Genomic DNA, 15817 nt, shown 5'->3' with positions numbered 1-15817 from the left:
ATGGAGCTCCACCATCGCTCCTTTCCTCCCTCCCGTCCCGCAGGCTGGCCCCGACTCCATCTCCAGGTGTGGTCGCAGGACAGCTTCGGCCGCTGCCAGCTCGCAGGCTACGGCTTTTGCCACGTGCCCAGCAGTCCGGGCACCCACCAGCTGGACTGCCCCACATGGCGGCCCCTGGGCAGCTGGCGGGAGCAGCTGGCACGGGCCTTTGTGGGTGGTGGCCCTCAGCTGCTGCACGGGGACGCCATCTACAGTGGGGCCGACCGCTATCGCCTGCACACGGCCGCCGGTGGCACTGTGCACCTTGAGCTGGGCCTGCTGCTGCGCCACTTCGAGCGCTATGGTGTGGAATGCTGACCCTGCCCCTGCCGCCACTCGCAGGCCCTTATCCACACCCGGCTACCTATGGAGGGGCAGGATGGCCCGGTGGTCAGAAGCGTGGGTGGGTCCGGAGACGGTCAGATCTGACCCCAGCCAAGGCAGGCCATGGCTTCTGTCCTGGCCAGCACCTCAAGCCCAGTGGCTGCCCCTCTCAGGTCCAGTTTCCCCATCTGTAAAATGGGGGCAGTTAAGTGTGTGAGGTCGCAGGGTGTTGGGTGAGAAGAGACTGCGCACCGAAGTGCTCAATAAAGGAGCAGTTCTTACAGGTGTGGGTGCCTTCCTGACTTCGCCTGTCAGAGGTCTTGTGCCCTCCTGTCCTCCCACTGACACCCTCCTTGAGGTCCCCACCTTCTGACAGACCCACTTCCCCCATCTTGTGCCTCAACCTCTGCCTCCTCCCCACTCTGGGGGCCCCTCTTGTGACCCCCTCTCTTTGGGGCTCCTTGCTCCCCTGTGCGCCTCTCCCCACTGGGTCCCCGTCTCCTGGCTGACCCTCTTCCCCTCTGCTCCAGCCTCCCACCCTCTCTCCTCTGGGGTCCCCGCTCTCTGATCCCCTGTGCCATGTGTCCCCAGCCTCCGATTGAGCCCTCCCCGCCAGATCTTCATTCTCTCCACGACCCCGCACAGCCCTAAAAGCCACACGCAACCCGTCTGCCCGCTTAGGTTGCGCTCAGCCGCCAGGAGGCAGCACCCTGTTCGCGGGGCGGAGCCGGGGTGTCCGCCCCCTCCCCCCGGGGCCTGAGGGACCCCCCTCGGAGCCCGCCCACGCGAGATGAGGACGGTGGCCCGGCCCCCCCATGTCCTCCCCCTGGGGGCCGCCCCCGCCCCGCGCGCTTCCTGGGTGGGGCCGGGGCGGCTTCAAAACCCCCCGCCGCCCCAGCCGGTCCCCGCCACTGCCGCCGCCGCCGCCCTTCGCGCCCCGGGCGTCCCACCCCCTCCTCCCGCCGCGGATCCGCCAGACAGCGAGGCCCCCGGTCGGGGGCAGGGGGGACGCCCCCTCCGGGGCACCCCCCGGCTCGGAGCCGCCCGCGGGGCCGGCCTCGGCCGGGAGCGGAGGAAGGAGCCGCCGAGGAGCAGCCTGAGGCCCCAGAGTCTGAGACGAGCCGCCGCCGCCGCCCCCGCCGCCGCCGCCGCCGCCACTGCGGGGAGGAGGGGGAGGAGGAGCGGGAGGAGGGACGAGCTGGTTGGGAGAAGAGGAAAAAAAGTTTTGAGACTTTTCCGCTGCCGCTGGGAGCCGGAGACGCGGGGACCGATTGGCGCGGCACTGCCCCGCCAGGAGGCAGGACTTGGGGACCCCAGACCGTCCCACCACCGCCTCGGACGCTTGCTCCCTCCCTGCCCCCTCCACGGCGTCCCCCAGGCGCCCCCATTCCGGAACAGCCCTCAGGAGCCGCCAACCCGGACTCCCGCGAAGACTTGACCCCAGACCTCGGGCGCACCCCCCTGCACGCCGCTCCCCCACCTCCAGCCTCTCTCCTGAGCCCCCGCGCATCCAAGGACCCTTCTCCACCGGGATCCGGGAGACGGGATCTCTCCCACACCTCCTTAACTTTCCTACTCAAGACCACCCACCTCTGGTACCAGATCTCGCCCCTCTCGGTTTTTTCCTTGGGATACCGAGAAACCACCCATCAGAGCTTCCCCTCCACCTCCACTCGGTTCTCCCTGAGGGCTTCAACTCCCCTCACCTCACCCCGACCCTCCTATCTTTCTTCGGGAGACCCCGAGCCCCTCTAGGGGCGGGGCCTCCCTTTTCCCACCGCAGCGGGGCTCGCGCTCTCGGCAGTGCCGGGGGCGACGCCTCCCCCATGCCGCCCTCCGGGCTGCGGCTGCTGCCGCTGCTGCTGCCGCTGCTGTGGCTACTAGTGCTGACGCCTGGCCGGCCGGCCGCCGGACTGTCCACCTGCAAGACCATCGACATGGAACTGGTGAAGCGGAAGCGCATCGAGGCCATCCGCGGCCAGATCCTGTCCAAGCTGCGGCTCGCCAGCCCCCCGAGCCAGGGGGAGGTGCCGCCCGGCCCGCTGCCCGAGGCTGTGCTGGCCCTTTACAACAGTACCCGCGACCGGGTGGCGGGGGAGAGCGCCGAGCCGGAGCCCGAGCCTGAGGCGGACTACTACGCCAAGGAGGTCACCCGCGTGCTAATGGTGGAAAACACCAACAGTGAGCTCAGAGGGGCCGGGGACCCTGGAGGGGAGCCCCCAGGGGGCGCCGGAGTGCAGGGGTCACGGGGGAGGAAATTACTGGCAGAGGAAACTGCCTAGAGGAAGAGGACCCCCGGGGTTGCCGGGAACGCGGGAGGGGGGTCTCAAAGAGGAGAGGACTGAGCTTCCTACCCCTCAGGTATCTGGCCTTGAAGGGCAGGAGATAGGGAGCGAAGTGGGCTTCTAGAGGGCGACGGGAACCTGCGGGATCGTGGGGGGGGTGGGCAGTCCCCTAGAGGGAGAGAAGCAACTGGGGGGTGAAGGGGTAGAAAGACTTCTTTCTTCACAGTGCACTAGAGTGTGGGTGGTCGTGGGGTGAGGGCTGCATAGAGAGAGGGAGCCCGCTTTGGGAGAAGCGAAGATCCCAGCATCTGAGAGAGGGGAGGCAGTGGGGAAAGCTGACCCAGAGCTCAGGGGCACGAGGCGAGAAAATTCAAGAAGGACAGAAAAACTAGGTGAAGCGAACTCCGGAGGTATCGGGAAAGTGGACAGTGGATCCACTTGCAGCGAGTGCGAAAAACACGCGGGATTGGGGGAGGGCCCACAGAGAGGAGGATGATAAATGCGGGGAAGAGGGGACCCGAGGTCTTGGGGTGGGGGGAGGTACGAGCAGGAGAGCAGCGGAGACCCCCAGGGGGGCGTCGGGGATGCGCGCGAGGTGCCCCGAGTATTTGGCATATGGACGTGAGAGGAGGAAGCCCAGCGCGGGAAGCGAGCCCCCAAGAAACCTAGAATAGTGGGTGGTGGGAAGGGGTTTAGAGAGAGGGGAGACAGGCATGAGAACGGGGGACGGGGAGGGAGTGGAGGGGAGACATAAACAGTGCCATTCTGGGAGCAGCGAGCCCCCCACGCCGCGGGAGGGGAGGAAGCGGGCTGAGTGAGGAGTCGAGCCCTAGAGGGAGAGGTGGGTGGGTGAGACTCTGCAAGATCGGGGTGAGAAAACCGAGCTGGTCGGGGTGAGGGAGCCCCACGTGGGTGCCACGCGCGGAGGGAGGAGCCTGCCCTCCCGGAAAGGGTGGGGGGGGGGGGGGGCCCCGCAGAGCTGAACTAGGAGAGTCTGGACCCCAGAGTCCCAGTTCCTCTCCGGGAGGCTGGGGAAACCCCAGCGTCCGGCCGCCTAGCCCGCCCTCCCTTCCTTTTCCTTGCCCGGGGGGCGGGGATCGCGCGCGGAGCCTGGGGCGAGACGGGGCAGGTCGGGTCCCCGCCCTCGCGGCTGCGGCGCCTCCCGCCCTCTTCACCCCATTCTGGGGCGGGGCTGCTGCTGGGCCCGGCCCCTCGGCGCCCACGCGGGGACCCAGGGGTTCCGCGTGGCCCGGAGGTTTGGGGCAGCCCCCCTGTTTTCATTTTCTGTCTTGGGCGGTGCACCTGTGGTCCTTGGGCCACGCATGCGTGCCCGGCCAGGTGACGCCCCTCCCCACCCACATTTCAGGCTCACCTTTTCTGTGGTCGTTTCACCTTCGTTGTAGAGATTTCTCTACCGCTGGTACCTTCAGTCCTCTTCTCCCCTCCCAGTCTGGCTCCATCTTGCCCCCAAACCCTATATCTCTCTTCCCGTGTGTGTCTCCCATATCCCATGCATGGGTCTGAACAGTCTCTTCCCTCTTTCTCCCTCTTTTTCCATCTCGCCCTATTCCTCGAGTCTCCCTGTCTCTGTGGTCTCTCCATCCCTCCCTCTGACCGGTCCTGCCCTTCCTTTCTTCCTCTGTATCTGTCTCCACCCGTCCTCCCACCCTCCACCCCTGCACTACACTTCCTTTGGGGTTTGCTGAGTAACCCCTGGGTCAAGATAGGGCTTCTTTGTGGGGGCCCCGGGCTGGCCTGGCTAGCGTGGGGAGGAGTAGGGGCAGGGGGCCCATGGAAGGAGTTGCCTCTCCTTTCTCATCAGATCCCGTCTCCTCCATTTCTGCACCCCTACGGCAGAGGCCTTAAAGGATGTATCCCAGTTGATCTACAAGGTCATGGCCTGCCTGCTCATCCCAAACTTTTCCTAGACTAGAACGCACTCTTCCCATTTTTCTTCCTCCCCCCACCAAAGCCACTCCTACCTAGAATGAACTTTGCCTTGTCTAACCAGCTGAGGGAGAGAAGGCAGGAAGCAATTAGTAATAGTAAGAGTAATTCGTAGTAATAATAATGTCACAGTAGCAGGGAGACTGCATGGCCTTGGGGTTAAGAGTAGTCTTTGGGACCAGACCGCCTGAGTTTGAATCCCAGCCCTGTAGCTCCTTACCTATGTCACCGTGGGGCAAATGACCTGTTTCCCCATCTATAAAATGGGTACAATAATTGTCTTTTCCTCATGAGGTTGTTGTGAGGTTTAAATGTCTTAGCCCTTGTAAAGTGTGGTGCACAGCCCCTGGCAAATAGTGAGCACTCTTTAACATACACGTTAGCACAGCCCGGGTGTGCAGACTGCTGCCTGCTTTACCGCACCAGCTCACTCGTCGCACACTATATAATCTTGCAGCCGGTCCTCCTTTTACAGTTGAGAATCTGACACAGAGAGTGGAATTCGCTTGCCCAAAGTCACACAGTGCTTCAGTTAGGAGAGCCTGGTGGGCAGGTAGGGAGTTTGGTGGGGTTGTCATTTCCCAAAGAATAGCCCCGAAAGCGAGGCTGTGGGAAGGAATGTGACTTGCCCAAAGTCACAGAGCTGGAAGGCTGCTCCCTCCATCCTACTCCTGCCATTCAATTTGCATTTGAGGCTTCAAGTGCTGGGGGCACCTGAGCGAGCACAGCAGCCCCTCTTAGGGCTGTGTACTGAGTGGACGCTTTATAGATGACAGGAGACAAGCGTGGCTCAGACCCCATTTTACAGAGGGCAAAACAAATCTAGAGAGGGAGAGCCACTCTCCCAAGGTCACACCGCTAAAAAATGTCAGAATCGGGTTCCAACCCAGGGTCGTCAGCGCCGGGAGCCCACGCTCTTAGACTTGGGGTGTGCTAGCTCTCTCCGCCCTTGCCAAACCCTCTGACCTCCCTCCTCTCTGCTCCTCCCGCCTAGAAATCTATGAGAAAGTCCAGCGTACCCCGCACAGCATATATATGCTCTTTAACACGTCGGAGCTCCGAGAAGCAGTGCCCGAGCCCGTCTTGCTCTCCCGGGCAGAGTTGCGCCTGCTGAGGCTCAAGTTAAAAGCGGAGCAGCACGTGGAGCTGTACCAGGTGGGGGTCCGGGCCCCAGAGGTGGGCTGCACTGGGGCCGAGGTGGGCAGCTGGACGGCTGGTGGCTGCAAGGTCCACACAGACAGACTCGGCAGGATGGGGGCGTGCGGGCCATGGAATCATGGGGCCCTTTAGAACTTTCAGGCTCCTAGCACCCTAGGATACTAAACACTCAGGAGGCCAGAATCTTGAAAGGTTGCAGGCTCTCCAGCCGTTCTGTCCAGTACAGTTGTCCAGGACCACTAGCCACACGTGGCCATTTAAGTTGACTAAAAGAAAAAAGTTCGACCCCTCAGTCTCACTGGCCATATTTTGAGTGCTCCGTAGTGGTTAGTGGCTGCTATTTTGGATGCCGCAGATAAAGGACACGTCCAGCATCCTAGAAAGTTCCTTTGGATAGTTCTGTTCTAGAAGAGTTAGAGTCTCCAGGAAGACTGGGGCCTCTGGGAGGGCTGGAGTCTAGAAGATTATGCGACCTGGAATCCACGTCATGCGGGACATTGGGTTTAATGGTAGGTGGTAGACTGTTACAACAAAGGAAGTGTGTCTGTGGTCAATTCCTTGGGAGTCTAGAGAATTCAGCTTCATGCTGCCAGTGTCTGGAGTATTCTGCCCAGCCCCAGAGGATCGTGGCACACGGGCATCAGACCTCTGCAGCATCTGGGTTTGGGGCGTGCCAGACTCCTGGGTGTCTAGAACATCAGTCTCTCAGAATTTCTCAGGTTCATTGAATGGGTCATTCTTGGGGTATGGAATGACTTCTAACATAAGCCCCTAGAAAGTTACAGGCTCTCAGAATTCAGGGTGTCAGATGTGCAGAATTGTATGCTCAGGGGACCCCAGGATGTCCCAGGAGGATCTCAGCATGGTGGACTGTCTGAGCTGAAAGGGGCCTGGCATTTCACCAGTGAGGGAACTCAGGCCGCGGAGGGGCCCCACAGGGACTCAGAGCAGAGGCTGAGCCGTCCAGGTGCCTTGATCCCCGGCCTGGGGCTCTCTCTCCTCTCCTCCCAAGGCCGCTCCGGCGGTGGGGTGGGGGTTGTTCCTACAGGGCCCCACAGCGTGGATGTCTGGGAGGGGACTGTCTGAGGGACTCTCTGGCAGCCTGTTTGGTGGAGCAGGAGTGGGGGTGCAGTCAGTGTATTTGGGGGTGGGGAGCCGCATCTAATCCACTGTCTCCCCCCAATTCATCTCCCCCCAGAAATACAGCAATAATTCCTGGCGCTACCTCAGCAACCGGCTGCTGGCGCCCAGTGACACGCCGGAATGGCTGTCCTTTGATGTCACTGGAGTGGTGCGGCAGTGGCTGAGCCATGGAGGTAAGGACCACTTGTTTGCCCCGCCCCTATTTTGTAATGGGATAGAGCCCTTTGTTTGTCCTGCCTAGCAGCTGGGACCCCATGTCCCAAGAGCTGGGACCCCATGTCCCAGCCAAGACGTGGCCTTCCTCCTAGACCTCAAACCTGAGTGATAATGCCTAATCCATTTCCTGAGCACCTGCTGGGTGGTGGGTGATGCTGGGGACACAGCAGTGACCCAAACAGCCCCACCCTTGCCCTCACGGAGCCCATAGTCCATTCTTGGGGTGGGGGAAGTGGGGAAAGACCTGAAAACTGGATGGTAATGACCCAGATTGGGTAGGGCTGGAATAGGGACCCCAGAGGAGATGGTGACCCAGCTTGGGGTCAGGGAGGGCTTCCTGGAAGAGGGGACATCAGAGCTGATATTTGAGGGTTGAGTGGAACCCGTCGAGGAAAGAAGGAGAGGCAAGAGTGTTCAAGGCGCACCCTGAGTCCAGGGAGAGCCTGACACAGCCGATCTGTCTGTAAGAGGACTGTGTTTGACCTGAGTCCACCACACCCACATCCCCCTTCCTGATCTCCCTTTTGTTCATGCCTCCCCTCAACAAATGCCAATGGGTCCCCGCTCTGAGCCCCGCCCTGTGTGCGGTGATGCTGGGGACACAGTGGTAACTAAGACAACTTCTAGATGCTGCCTTCATGGGGCAACTCTGGACATCTACAAAGTCTTGCCAAAGCCCTAGGTGGCAGTGATGACCCGAAGGAGCAGTGGTGGGGTGGGGAGGCCCCGAGTGCTGCTGGGACCCATCCTAGAGGGTCTGGGAGGGCTTCCTGGGGGAAGGTGATAGTATAGAGACTTAAGGGATAAGTGGTGGATCGGCCAGGTGTTGAAAGGCAGGGGCCCGGGGCCGCTGGACAAAGGCCTGTCTCGGTCACTGCAGAGTCTAGAGCACCGAGCACAGGGCCCAGCACCTAGTAGGAGCTTAGAAAATCATTCACTCATTTGTTCAAGAAGCCTTTCTCCCACAGCTGCTCTGTGGGTGTGCACCCCATCCCTACCTTTTCCCACTTGGGGCACATCATCTGCCCTCTGTGGGTCTTGGCTTCCGTGCCTATTAAATTGGGACCTCTGGCGAGGATCAGAAGAGATAATGCTCACAGAGCATTTAGGACAGGGCCTGGCACCCGGGGTGTGCACTCAGTAGATGTTTATTTTTAAGACTGTGGGCTAGGCCCAGCGGGGAGCAAGAAAACAGGAATCCCTGCCCCCATGTATCCTGCTTTCCACTGAGAACAATGAGGGAAACAAATAGCCAAATGCGAATGTCAGGAGGGTGAGTGCTATGGAGAAAATAAAGTGATGTCACTGTGGGGGTGGGGCATGTGTCCAGGAGGGACTCCTGGAGGAGGTGACATTTGAGCTGAGACCTGAAGGAGGAGAAGGAGGAAGCAAGGCCAAGAGCAGGAGGATGCAGGGAGAGGGCAGGCAGGGGAAGAGACAGGGGGAGCCCCAACACCCCCTCCACCCTGGGTTTGCTCCACCCACGGCGGGGGTGTGAACAGCACCTGGCATCTCACACTGGCTTCCCACACTCCCACAGGGGAAGTAGAGGGCTTTCGCCTCAGTGCCCACTGTTCCTGTGACAGCAAAGATAACACACTGCAAGTGGACATCAACGGTGAGGCCCATCTCCCTGGTCCGGCCCCATGCCCGCGTGTGTGTGCATGTGTGTGCACTCGTGTCCTCTTCCCCCTGCCCCTGCCCCCATTCATCCATCTGAGAGTGTGTGTCTATGTCTCCCCCACACCCTACAACTCCAAACCAAAGCAGGGTTCAGTTCCAGCCGCCGAGGTGACCTGGCCACCATTCATGGCATGAACCGGCCTTTTCTGCTCCTCATGGCCACCCCGCTGGAGAGGGCCCAGCACCTGCACAGCTCGCGGCACCGCCGAGCCCTGGACACCAACTACTGCTTCAGGTGAACCTTTCAGCCCTTGACCATGGCATTCTCGTCTGGTGGTGTGATGGCTGGGCGCAACCAGGGAAGGCTCAAGTTGGGCACCTGGCTGGTGCTACGTGTGGCTGGCACCTCCTTCAGCCTGGAGGGCTCAGAGGATGGGCTCTGAGTTCTAGGATGCTGGGATGTGGAGTCCTAGGATGTTGAGATCATCTTGCTTTCTTGCTGGTGTGTTGGTGTGTAGACTGAGGGACCCGAGCAAGTTCAATGTTGGCAGTCTGGGATTCTAGAACGTTGGGACCCTAGGACATAGAATTCAGTGTTAATGACTGGAATCTGAGAATGTTGGACTCAAGGAGTGTTGGGATCTTAGAATTAGGGAATTGAGGATTGGAAGATTGCCCATGTTGGATTCCATACCATTGACAGATTGGAGTCTCCACTGTTGGCAGACTGGAGACCTTGAATATTGGGCTCAGAATGGTGGAAGCCTGTGTTAAAATACTAGCATTCACGGGACACCTGGGTGGCTCAGTCGCTTAAGTGGCCTACTCTTGATCTCAACTCCGGTCTTGATCTCAGGGTCATGAGTTCAAGTTCTGCACTGGACTCCATGCTGGGCATGAAGCCTACTTAAACACAAAAAAACAAAACAAAACAAAACAAAACAAACTGGGGTACCTGGGTGGCTCAGTCAGTTGAATGTCTGACTCTTGATGTCAGCTCAGGTCATGATCCCGGGGTTGTGGGATCAAGTCCCGCACTGGGCTCCATCCTTAGCATAGAGCATGCCTGGGATCCTCTCTCTCTCTCCCTCTGCCCTTTTCCCCCCACTCTCCCCCTCTCTCTCTTCCTCAAATAAAGTGTATATATATGTGTGTGTGTGTGTATATATATATATATATATATATATATACATATATATATAAGCTATAATATATATATGTGTATATATATATAATATATTAAAAAAAAAAACAACAACAGCTGGCATCTACAAATGTTGGGGTTGGAGAAAGCCAGATTATTGGTATCCTAGAGTGTTGGGGCTCAGTGTTGGGATGTTAGACTCTTGGAAAGCTGGGATCTTCAGAGGTGGCAGCTTGGACCTCTTGAGTGATGGGCTCAGGATTGTGGAATGCTGTAATTTGATACTGAGATATCACGAATGACAAGATACCGGAGAGTTGGAATACAGGAATCCTAGCAAGTTGGAAATGCCATTGTTAGAATGTTGAGATGCTGGAGTATCGCAATCTAAGAAAGTTGAAAAGTTGGATTCCTTAGCATGTTGAAATACAGAGTTAGATGTTGCAGAATTAGAACGATAATCTGACCTTTGTCCCTCCCCAGCTTACTGTTTGGATGAGGTACCTCTGGGCTTTGTTACATGCTGTTCGCCTTCTGGAAAGTCAGCTCTATTTCCAAGCTTAGCGCCAGCCCCAGCCTTAGCCCAGCAACCCCACGAATGAATGAACGTTATTAATAACAATATAGAGGGAGGCAGCCAGCCATGGGAGCCTCCGCAGGGAGGGACACAGTGTCACCTCAGAAGTTGTGCCAAAAAGTGAACCTGCAGCTGAACAAAATGGTAGATCCAACTACCAATTTTCTAGAAACACAGGGACAGAGGAACATGTTAAAGAACACCATGGGCTTGCAGTCAGCAACAATTAGATTGTGGGAAATCTGACCCACTTTCTTCAACAAATACAATGCAAAGTAGGGAGGTAGAGAGATGATTATGTAGATTTCTAAAAGAATCTTAAAATATATATCAAGTAATTGCAATGTGTAGACCTTATTTGGGTCTTTATTCACGCAGACTAGTAAAAACAAAAAGACATTTGTGAGACAGTTGGGGAAATGTGAACCCTGATTGGATATTTTATGATATCCAGGAATAATTGAGAATTTTTCTTATATGGTCTTGTGGTTATGTTTTACAATAGTCCTGATTTTCTTGGAGATACATGTGGAAATATTTGTGGATGAAATGACATGGTGGATGGCATGTGCTTTGAAATCGCCCATTGCGGGAGAGGAACTGGGTAGGGGCAGAGATGCAGTGAACTTGGCCGTGACATGGGATTGTGGAAGTTAGCCTCCCTGAACTCTTACCCAACATCCAATGTGAGGCCTTCAGCCTGTTCTGTTCTGGGGCCCCAAGTGGGTTTCTTTTACCCATCAGGCCCTGACTGGATGGCAGAGAGGCTCTGCAAGAGCTTTGCAAGAGGGACACCTTGGTGGCTCAGTCGGTAGAGTGTGGGACTCTTGATCTCAGGGTTGTGAGTTCAAGTCCCATGTTAGGTGGAGAGCTAATTAAAAAAAAAAAAAAAAGAAGAAGAAAGCTTTGCAAGAGGCCTTGCACTGAATAAATGGGTTAGAAAGTGCCTCAAAGTCACCTGGAGGCTTGTTAAATATGGCCTGCTGTCCTCCAGCCCCAGCCCCACCCCCAGTTTCTGACTCAGTCGGTTTTTGGTGAGCCTGGAGAATTTACATTCCCCACAAGTTCTCAGATGGTGCTTCTGCTGCTCTGGGGACCCCACAGGGAGGATGTCCCAGGTGGGTAATCAGGGTCACAGACTATTCAAATCTTAGGACCTCAAAACCCCCAGCCAGAGTTGAACCGGAAGTGAAAGATTATTCTGGACAGGGGGTTCTTTCCCTTCTGTGAATTTAGGACCCCCTTGAGAAGCTGAAAGCCAGGACATTTCCCCAGAAATATGCCTGTAAATGCGCACATATGTGCCTGTGGTTTCAGGAGCTCAGGACTCTCCCTGGTCCTGGACTTCCTGATGCCTCCTTGACCCTGAACAACACCTTATTTGATCCAACATCCCTCATGTCTTTGGACAGATGGGGAAACTGAGGCCCAACCAGACTGGGGAGGAACCAGGCTGAGCTCACAGGGATCTCAGATTCCTGGCTCCCTTCTCTGTGGCTTTTGGAGAGGCCTTGTCTTGCCCCGGGAAATGCTGTATCATCGCCTCTTCCTGCTGTGCTTGAGCTGACATGGCTGCGCTGGACAGATGAGGCCCCAGCCTCCCAGGGGACACAGAGCTGGCCGTGAACCTGTCCCCAAGCTCCACACTTACATGCTGTGTATGGGCAGGCAGTGCTTTCCTCTCTGGGGCTCAGTTCCTTCATCCTTCAAATGGGAATAATAATAATAAAGCCTGCCTCATAGGGTTTTGAGATCAGTTAATTCTCTGTTGATTACTTCTTGAATAGATAAATGCATGCACATGGGCCAAACCTAGAAGGAATAGTCAGAGACCCTCCAGCTCTGATCCCCACCCCTCTCTGAAGAAGAGACAGTCACTTTTATTATATTTGTGTCTCCTTCCAGAAACAGTGTCTGTTTGAAACACGTATACACATCCGTATTTTTTTATTTTGCCCCAATTGCAGAGTTCGTTTTTTTTTGGGTGGGGGGGGATGTGGAGAGGGCACTGCATATTCCTTCCTCCCTCCCTCCCTTCTTCTCTCCCTCCCTCTCTTCCTCCCTCCCTCTCTCTCTTCCTCCCTCCCTTACTCCCTTCTTTCCTTCTTCTCTTTCTTATTCTAAAAGTAACACATACCCACTGTCAAGAATTTAGAAAATACAGAAAGATATCACCCATCACACTACCACGTATAAAAAAAAAATCAACATTTTAATATATTTCCTTTTAGTCCTTTTATGCAAAACAGAATTTGGATCATACTGTACTTGTAGCTTTGAAGAATATCTCTTTCACACGATATGAACCTGGAATATAAAGTGTTCATGCTTCCCACGAATCAAGCTTTTTAGCTAAGGTCTCTGCCCAGCTCAGCCATGGCCCCAGAGGCCAGCACATAAAATGCCCTGGTTCTTTCCAGACAAGCAGGAGCCTGGGCCTGGACTGGGGAGGGGCTGGCTTTTGCTTCTGAGCATGGGACAGGGATCATGAGTCTAGAGCAGTAAAATATTATACATCACTATTCTCCAATATGCTTTTTAAAAACCTAACATAGAGGGGCATCTGGGTGGCTCAGTCGGTTAAGTGTCTGACTCTTGATTTCAGCTCAGGTCATGACCTCGCAGTTCAAGCCCTGCTTTGGGCTCTGTGCTGACGGTATGGAGCCTGCTTGGGACTCTCTCTCTCTCTCTCTCTCTCTCTCTCTCTCTCTCTCCTTCTCTCTCTCTCCCTTCTCTCTCTGTCTCTCTTCCATTTGTGCTCTCTCTCACAGTAAATAATATATAATATATGTGAGGCTCGAACTCACAACCTAGAGATCAAGAGTCACATGTCCTACTAAGCCAACCAGGCGCTCCAGGTAGCAATAAGTTTTAGAAAGAAAATAAATCAGGGGCACCTGGGCAGCTCAGTCGGTTAAGCATCTGACTCTTGATTTCAGCTCAGGTCATGATCTCCTGGTTTGTAGGACTGAGACCTTGTCAGGCTCTACGCTGACAGCACAGAGCCTGCTTGGGATTCTTTCTCTCCCTCTCTCTTTGCCCCTTCCTCCCCCCAATAAATAAATAAACGTTAAAAAAAAAAGAAGGAAAATAAATCATAAGAAGAGGGAAGAAAAAAATAGATATTGGGTACTATTTTTCCTATTCTGGTTAAAATTTTCTTCTATTATGGAAAATTCGAAGTGTAGACAAAGGCAACCAAGATATGATGTAATGAAGTCCCGTGGATTCTCATCCAGCTTCAACAGGCATTAAGATTTGCCCCACGTCAGGGGCGCCTGGATGGCGCAGTCGGTTAAGCGTCCGACTTCAGCCAGGTCACGATCTCGTGGTCCGTGAGTTCGAGCCCCGCGTCGGGCTCTGGGCTGATGGCCCAGAGCCTGGAGCCTGTTTCCGATTCTGTGTCTCCCTCTCTCTCTGCCCCTCCCCCGTTCATGCTCTGTCTCTCTCTGTCCCAAAAATAAATAAACGTTGAAAAAAAATAAATAAATAAATAAAAAAGATTTGCCCCACGTCAAATACAGACACTGTCCTATTTTCTTGCAGAACTGAAATGCCACTATCACACTGAATGGAATTCACGATCATTTGAATGGGTACTTTGGGTAGGATGGTCCAGAAAGGATGCTCTGAGGAGAGGATATTGATTTTTTTTAACTGATATTTATTGAGTACCTGCTGCGCACATCAGGCAGTGTTCTAGGAGTTAAGGCTCCCTGCGTAAAGGACATGTGAGCATACATTTCAATGAACCGAAGGAAAGAAAAGAACTAGAGTGGATATCTGTGGGAATAGCAAGCCAGGAGGAGGGATGAGTGAGTGCAAAGGTCCTGGGGCAGGGCTGTATTTGAAGAACGGGGAGGATGCTGTGTTCTAGTGTCTGGAGTCAAGGAGAGTGGGGAGGGAGTTGAGATCAGCTGACCAGGCGGCGCCTTGTGGTTCCTGTTAAGGGCTTGGGCATTTGCCCCAAGAGACACAGAGCCATGTTTGAGCCATGTTCGGAGCAGAGATTCGACATGACAGTCTCTAGCATGTGGCCCCAGAAGGCAGGAATTCCTGTCTGTTTCGTTTGTACTGAGCTCCCAATAGATCCCAGCTAAGCAGTTGGTCCTGGTTCAACAAGTATTTGTTGCACACATAGAACTTAGTGCTTGGGGACGGTCATTTGACTTTCTTACAGGCTTGTCAGGAGCCTTGTGTGAAATGATGTTTACAATCCCGTTAGCAAGGGGCTTGACCAAAGAGAGCGCTTTATCAGTGTTAGTGATTATCATTGCTGTTACCGTTATTGCTATTATCACTGAGATGGACGCTGTGCTGGGGGCAACCAGGGTGCCCCCCCCCACCTCGGGGGTGCGGCTGCCCTCGCAGCAGCAGCAGCAGCAGCCGCGCCCCCCTGACCCGGCCCCCTCCACCCCCACCCCCCACCCCGCAGCTCCACGGAGAAGAACTGCTGCGTGCGGCAGCTCTATATTGACTTCCGCAAGGATCTGGGCTGGAAGTGGATCCACGAGCCCAAGGGCTACCACGCCAACTTCTGCCTAGGGCCCTGTCCCTACATCTGGAGCCTGGACACGCAGTACAGCAAGGTGCGTCTGGCCACGGGCCGGCAGGGGTTGGGCTGGGGGGAGCAGGGGCCGAGGGAGTGGAGGGAGACAAACAGGTAAAATCGGAGAGGACTTAGCCAGATGAGAAGTAGAGAGAGCCCGGGGATCAGAGAGGATGGTACAGAGATGGGCGGAGACAGGCTCTGAGCCGGTAGAGAGACCTGACGCAGAGGGAGACGCAGAGGGATCTGCGGTCTATGGCGAGACCCATGGAGACTGAGTGACCAACCGGGTGCGGGGAGGCCGGGAGACGGAAGGAGAGGGAACGCGAGAGACAGGATGAACAGTGAACGGCCTGGAGTCCACACACTGCCATGGAGACAGAGACTGTGAAGAAAAGGCAAGAGTGGAAAAGGGAGAGAGGTAGAGACTGGGAACGGACTGAGACGAGACAGAGGGGGAGGGGAAGAGGCGGGAGAGGTGGGAGCGCCCTGCCCACGACCCCCGACCCTGACCCCGCCCGCAGGTCCTGGCCCTGTACAACCAGCACAACCCGGGCGCGTCGGCGGCTCCCTGCTGCGTGCCGCAGGCGTTGGAGCCCCTGCCCATCGTGTACTACGTGGGCCGCAAGCCCAAGGTGGAGCAGCTGTCCAACATGATCGTGCGCTCCTGCAAGTGCAGCTGAGGCCCCGCCCCGCCCCGCAGGCCCCGCCCACCCGGCAGGCCCGGCCCCGCCCCCGCCCGCTGCGCCGGGCTGTATTTAAGGACACCGCGCCCCAGAGCCCTCTGGGGTCGATTAAAGGTGGAGAGACAA

The 15817-nt window shown here is 56.1% G+C and overlaps 3 protein-coding genes across 7 annotated transcripts in view; 2 read left to right on the top strand and 1 right to left on the bottom strand.

Moving 5' to 3' along the window:
• Positions 1 to 646, top strand: part of B9D2 (B9 domain containing 2) — a 6401-nt gene extending 5755 nt beyond the window's left edge. For both annotated transcript variants that reach the window (XM_030297247.1, XM_030297246.2), the window contains exon 4: positions 44 to 646. In XM_030297247.1, the coding sequence (XP_030153107.1) occupies positions 44 to 357 (314 nt within the window). In that variant the 3' untranslated portion in view covers positions 358 to 646. The remainder of the gene's footprint in view (positions 1 to 43) is intronic.
• The window catches only part of TMEM91 (transmembrane protein 91), a 20895-nt gene extending 16667 nt beyond the window's left edge, over positions 1 to 4228 (bottom strand). For 2 of the 3 annotated variants that reach the window (XM_030297241.1, XM_030297245.1), the window contains exon 1: positions 4021 to 4228. The gene's annotated coding sequence lies outside the window, so the exon portion shown is untranslated. The remainder of the gene's footprint in view (positions 1 to 4020) is intronic. The other variant, XM_030297243.1, reaches the window with a different exon arrangement.
• On the top strand, positions 2171 to 15817 carry TGFB1 (transforming growth factor beta 1). 2 transcript variants are annotated; one of them, XM_030297236.1, is made up of 7 exons: positions 2171 to 2544; positions 5590 to 5750; positions 6952 to 7069; positions 8653 to 8730; positions 8883 to 9030; positions 14892 to 15045; positions 15530 to 15817. In XM_030297236.1, exons 1-7 carry the CDS (start codon positions 2190 to 2192, stop codon positions 15686 to 15688), a joined length of 1173 nt encoding a protein of 390 aa, XP_030153096.1. In that variant the 5' UTR covers positions 2171 to 2189; the 3' UTR covers positions 15689 to 15817. The 2 variants fall into 2 exon arrangements, with proteins under 2 accessions (XP_030153096.1, XP_030153095.1); XM_030297235.1 differs by having other exon boundaries at positions 8880 to 9030.

Source organism: Lynx canadensis, chromosome E2 (assembly GCF_007474595.2).
Source record: "Lynx canadensis isolate LIC74 chromosome E2, mLynCan4.pri.v2, whole genome shotgun sequence".
Classification (NCBI taxonomy): Eukaryota; Metazoa; Chordata; class Mammalia; order Carnivora; family Felidae; genus Lynx; species Lynx canadensis.
Note: the sequence above shows the minus strand (reverse complement) of the source record. Positions and strands in the feature narration are given on the sequence as shown.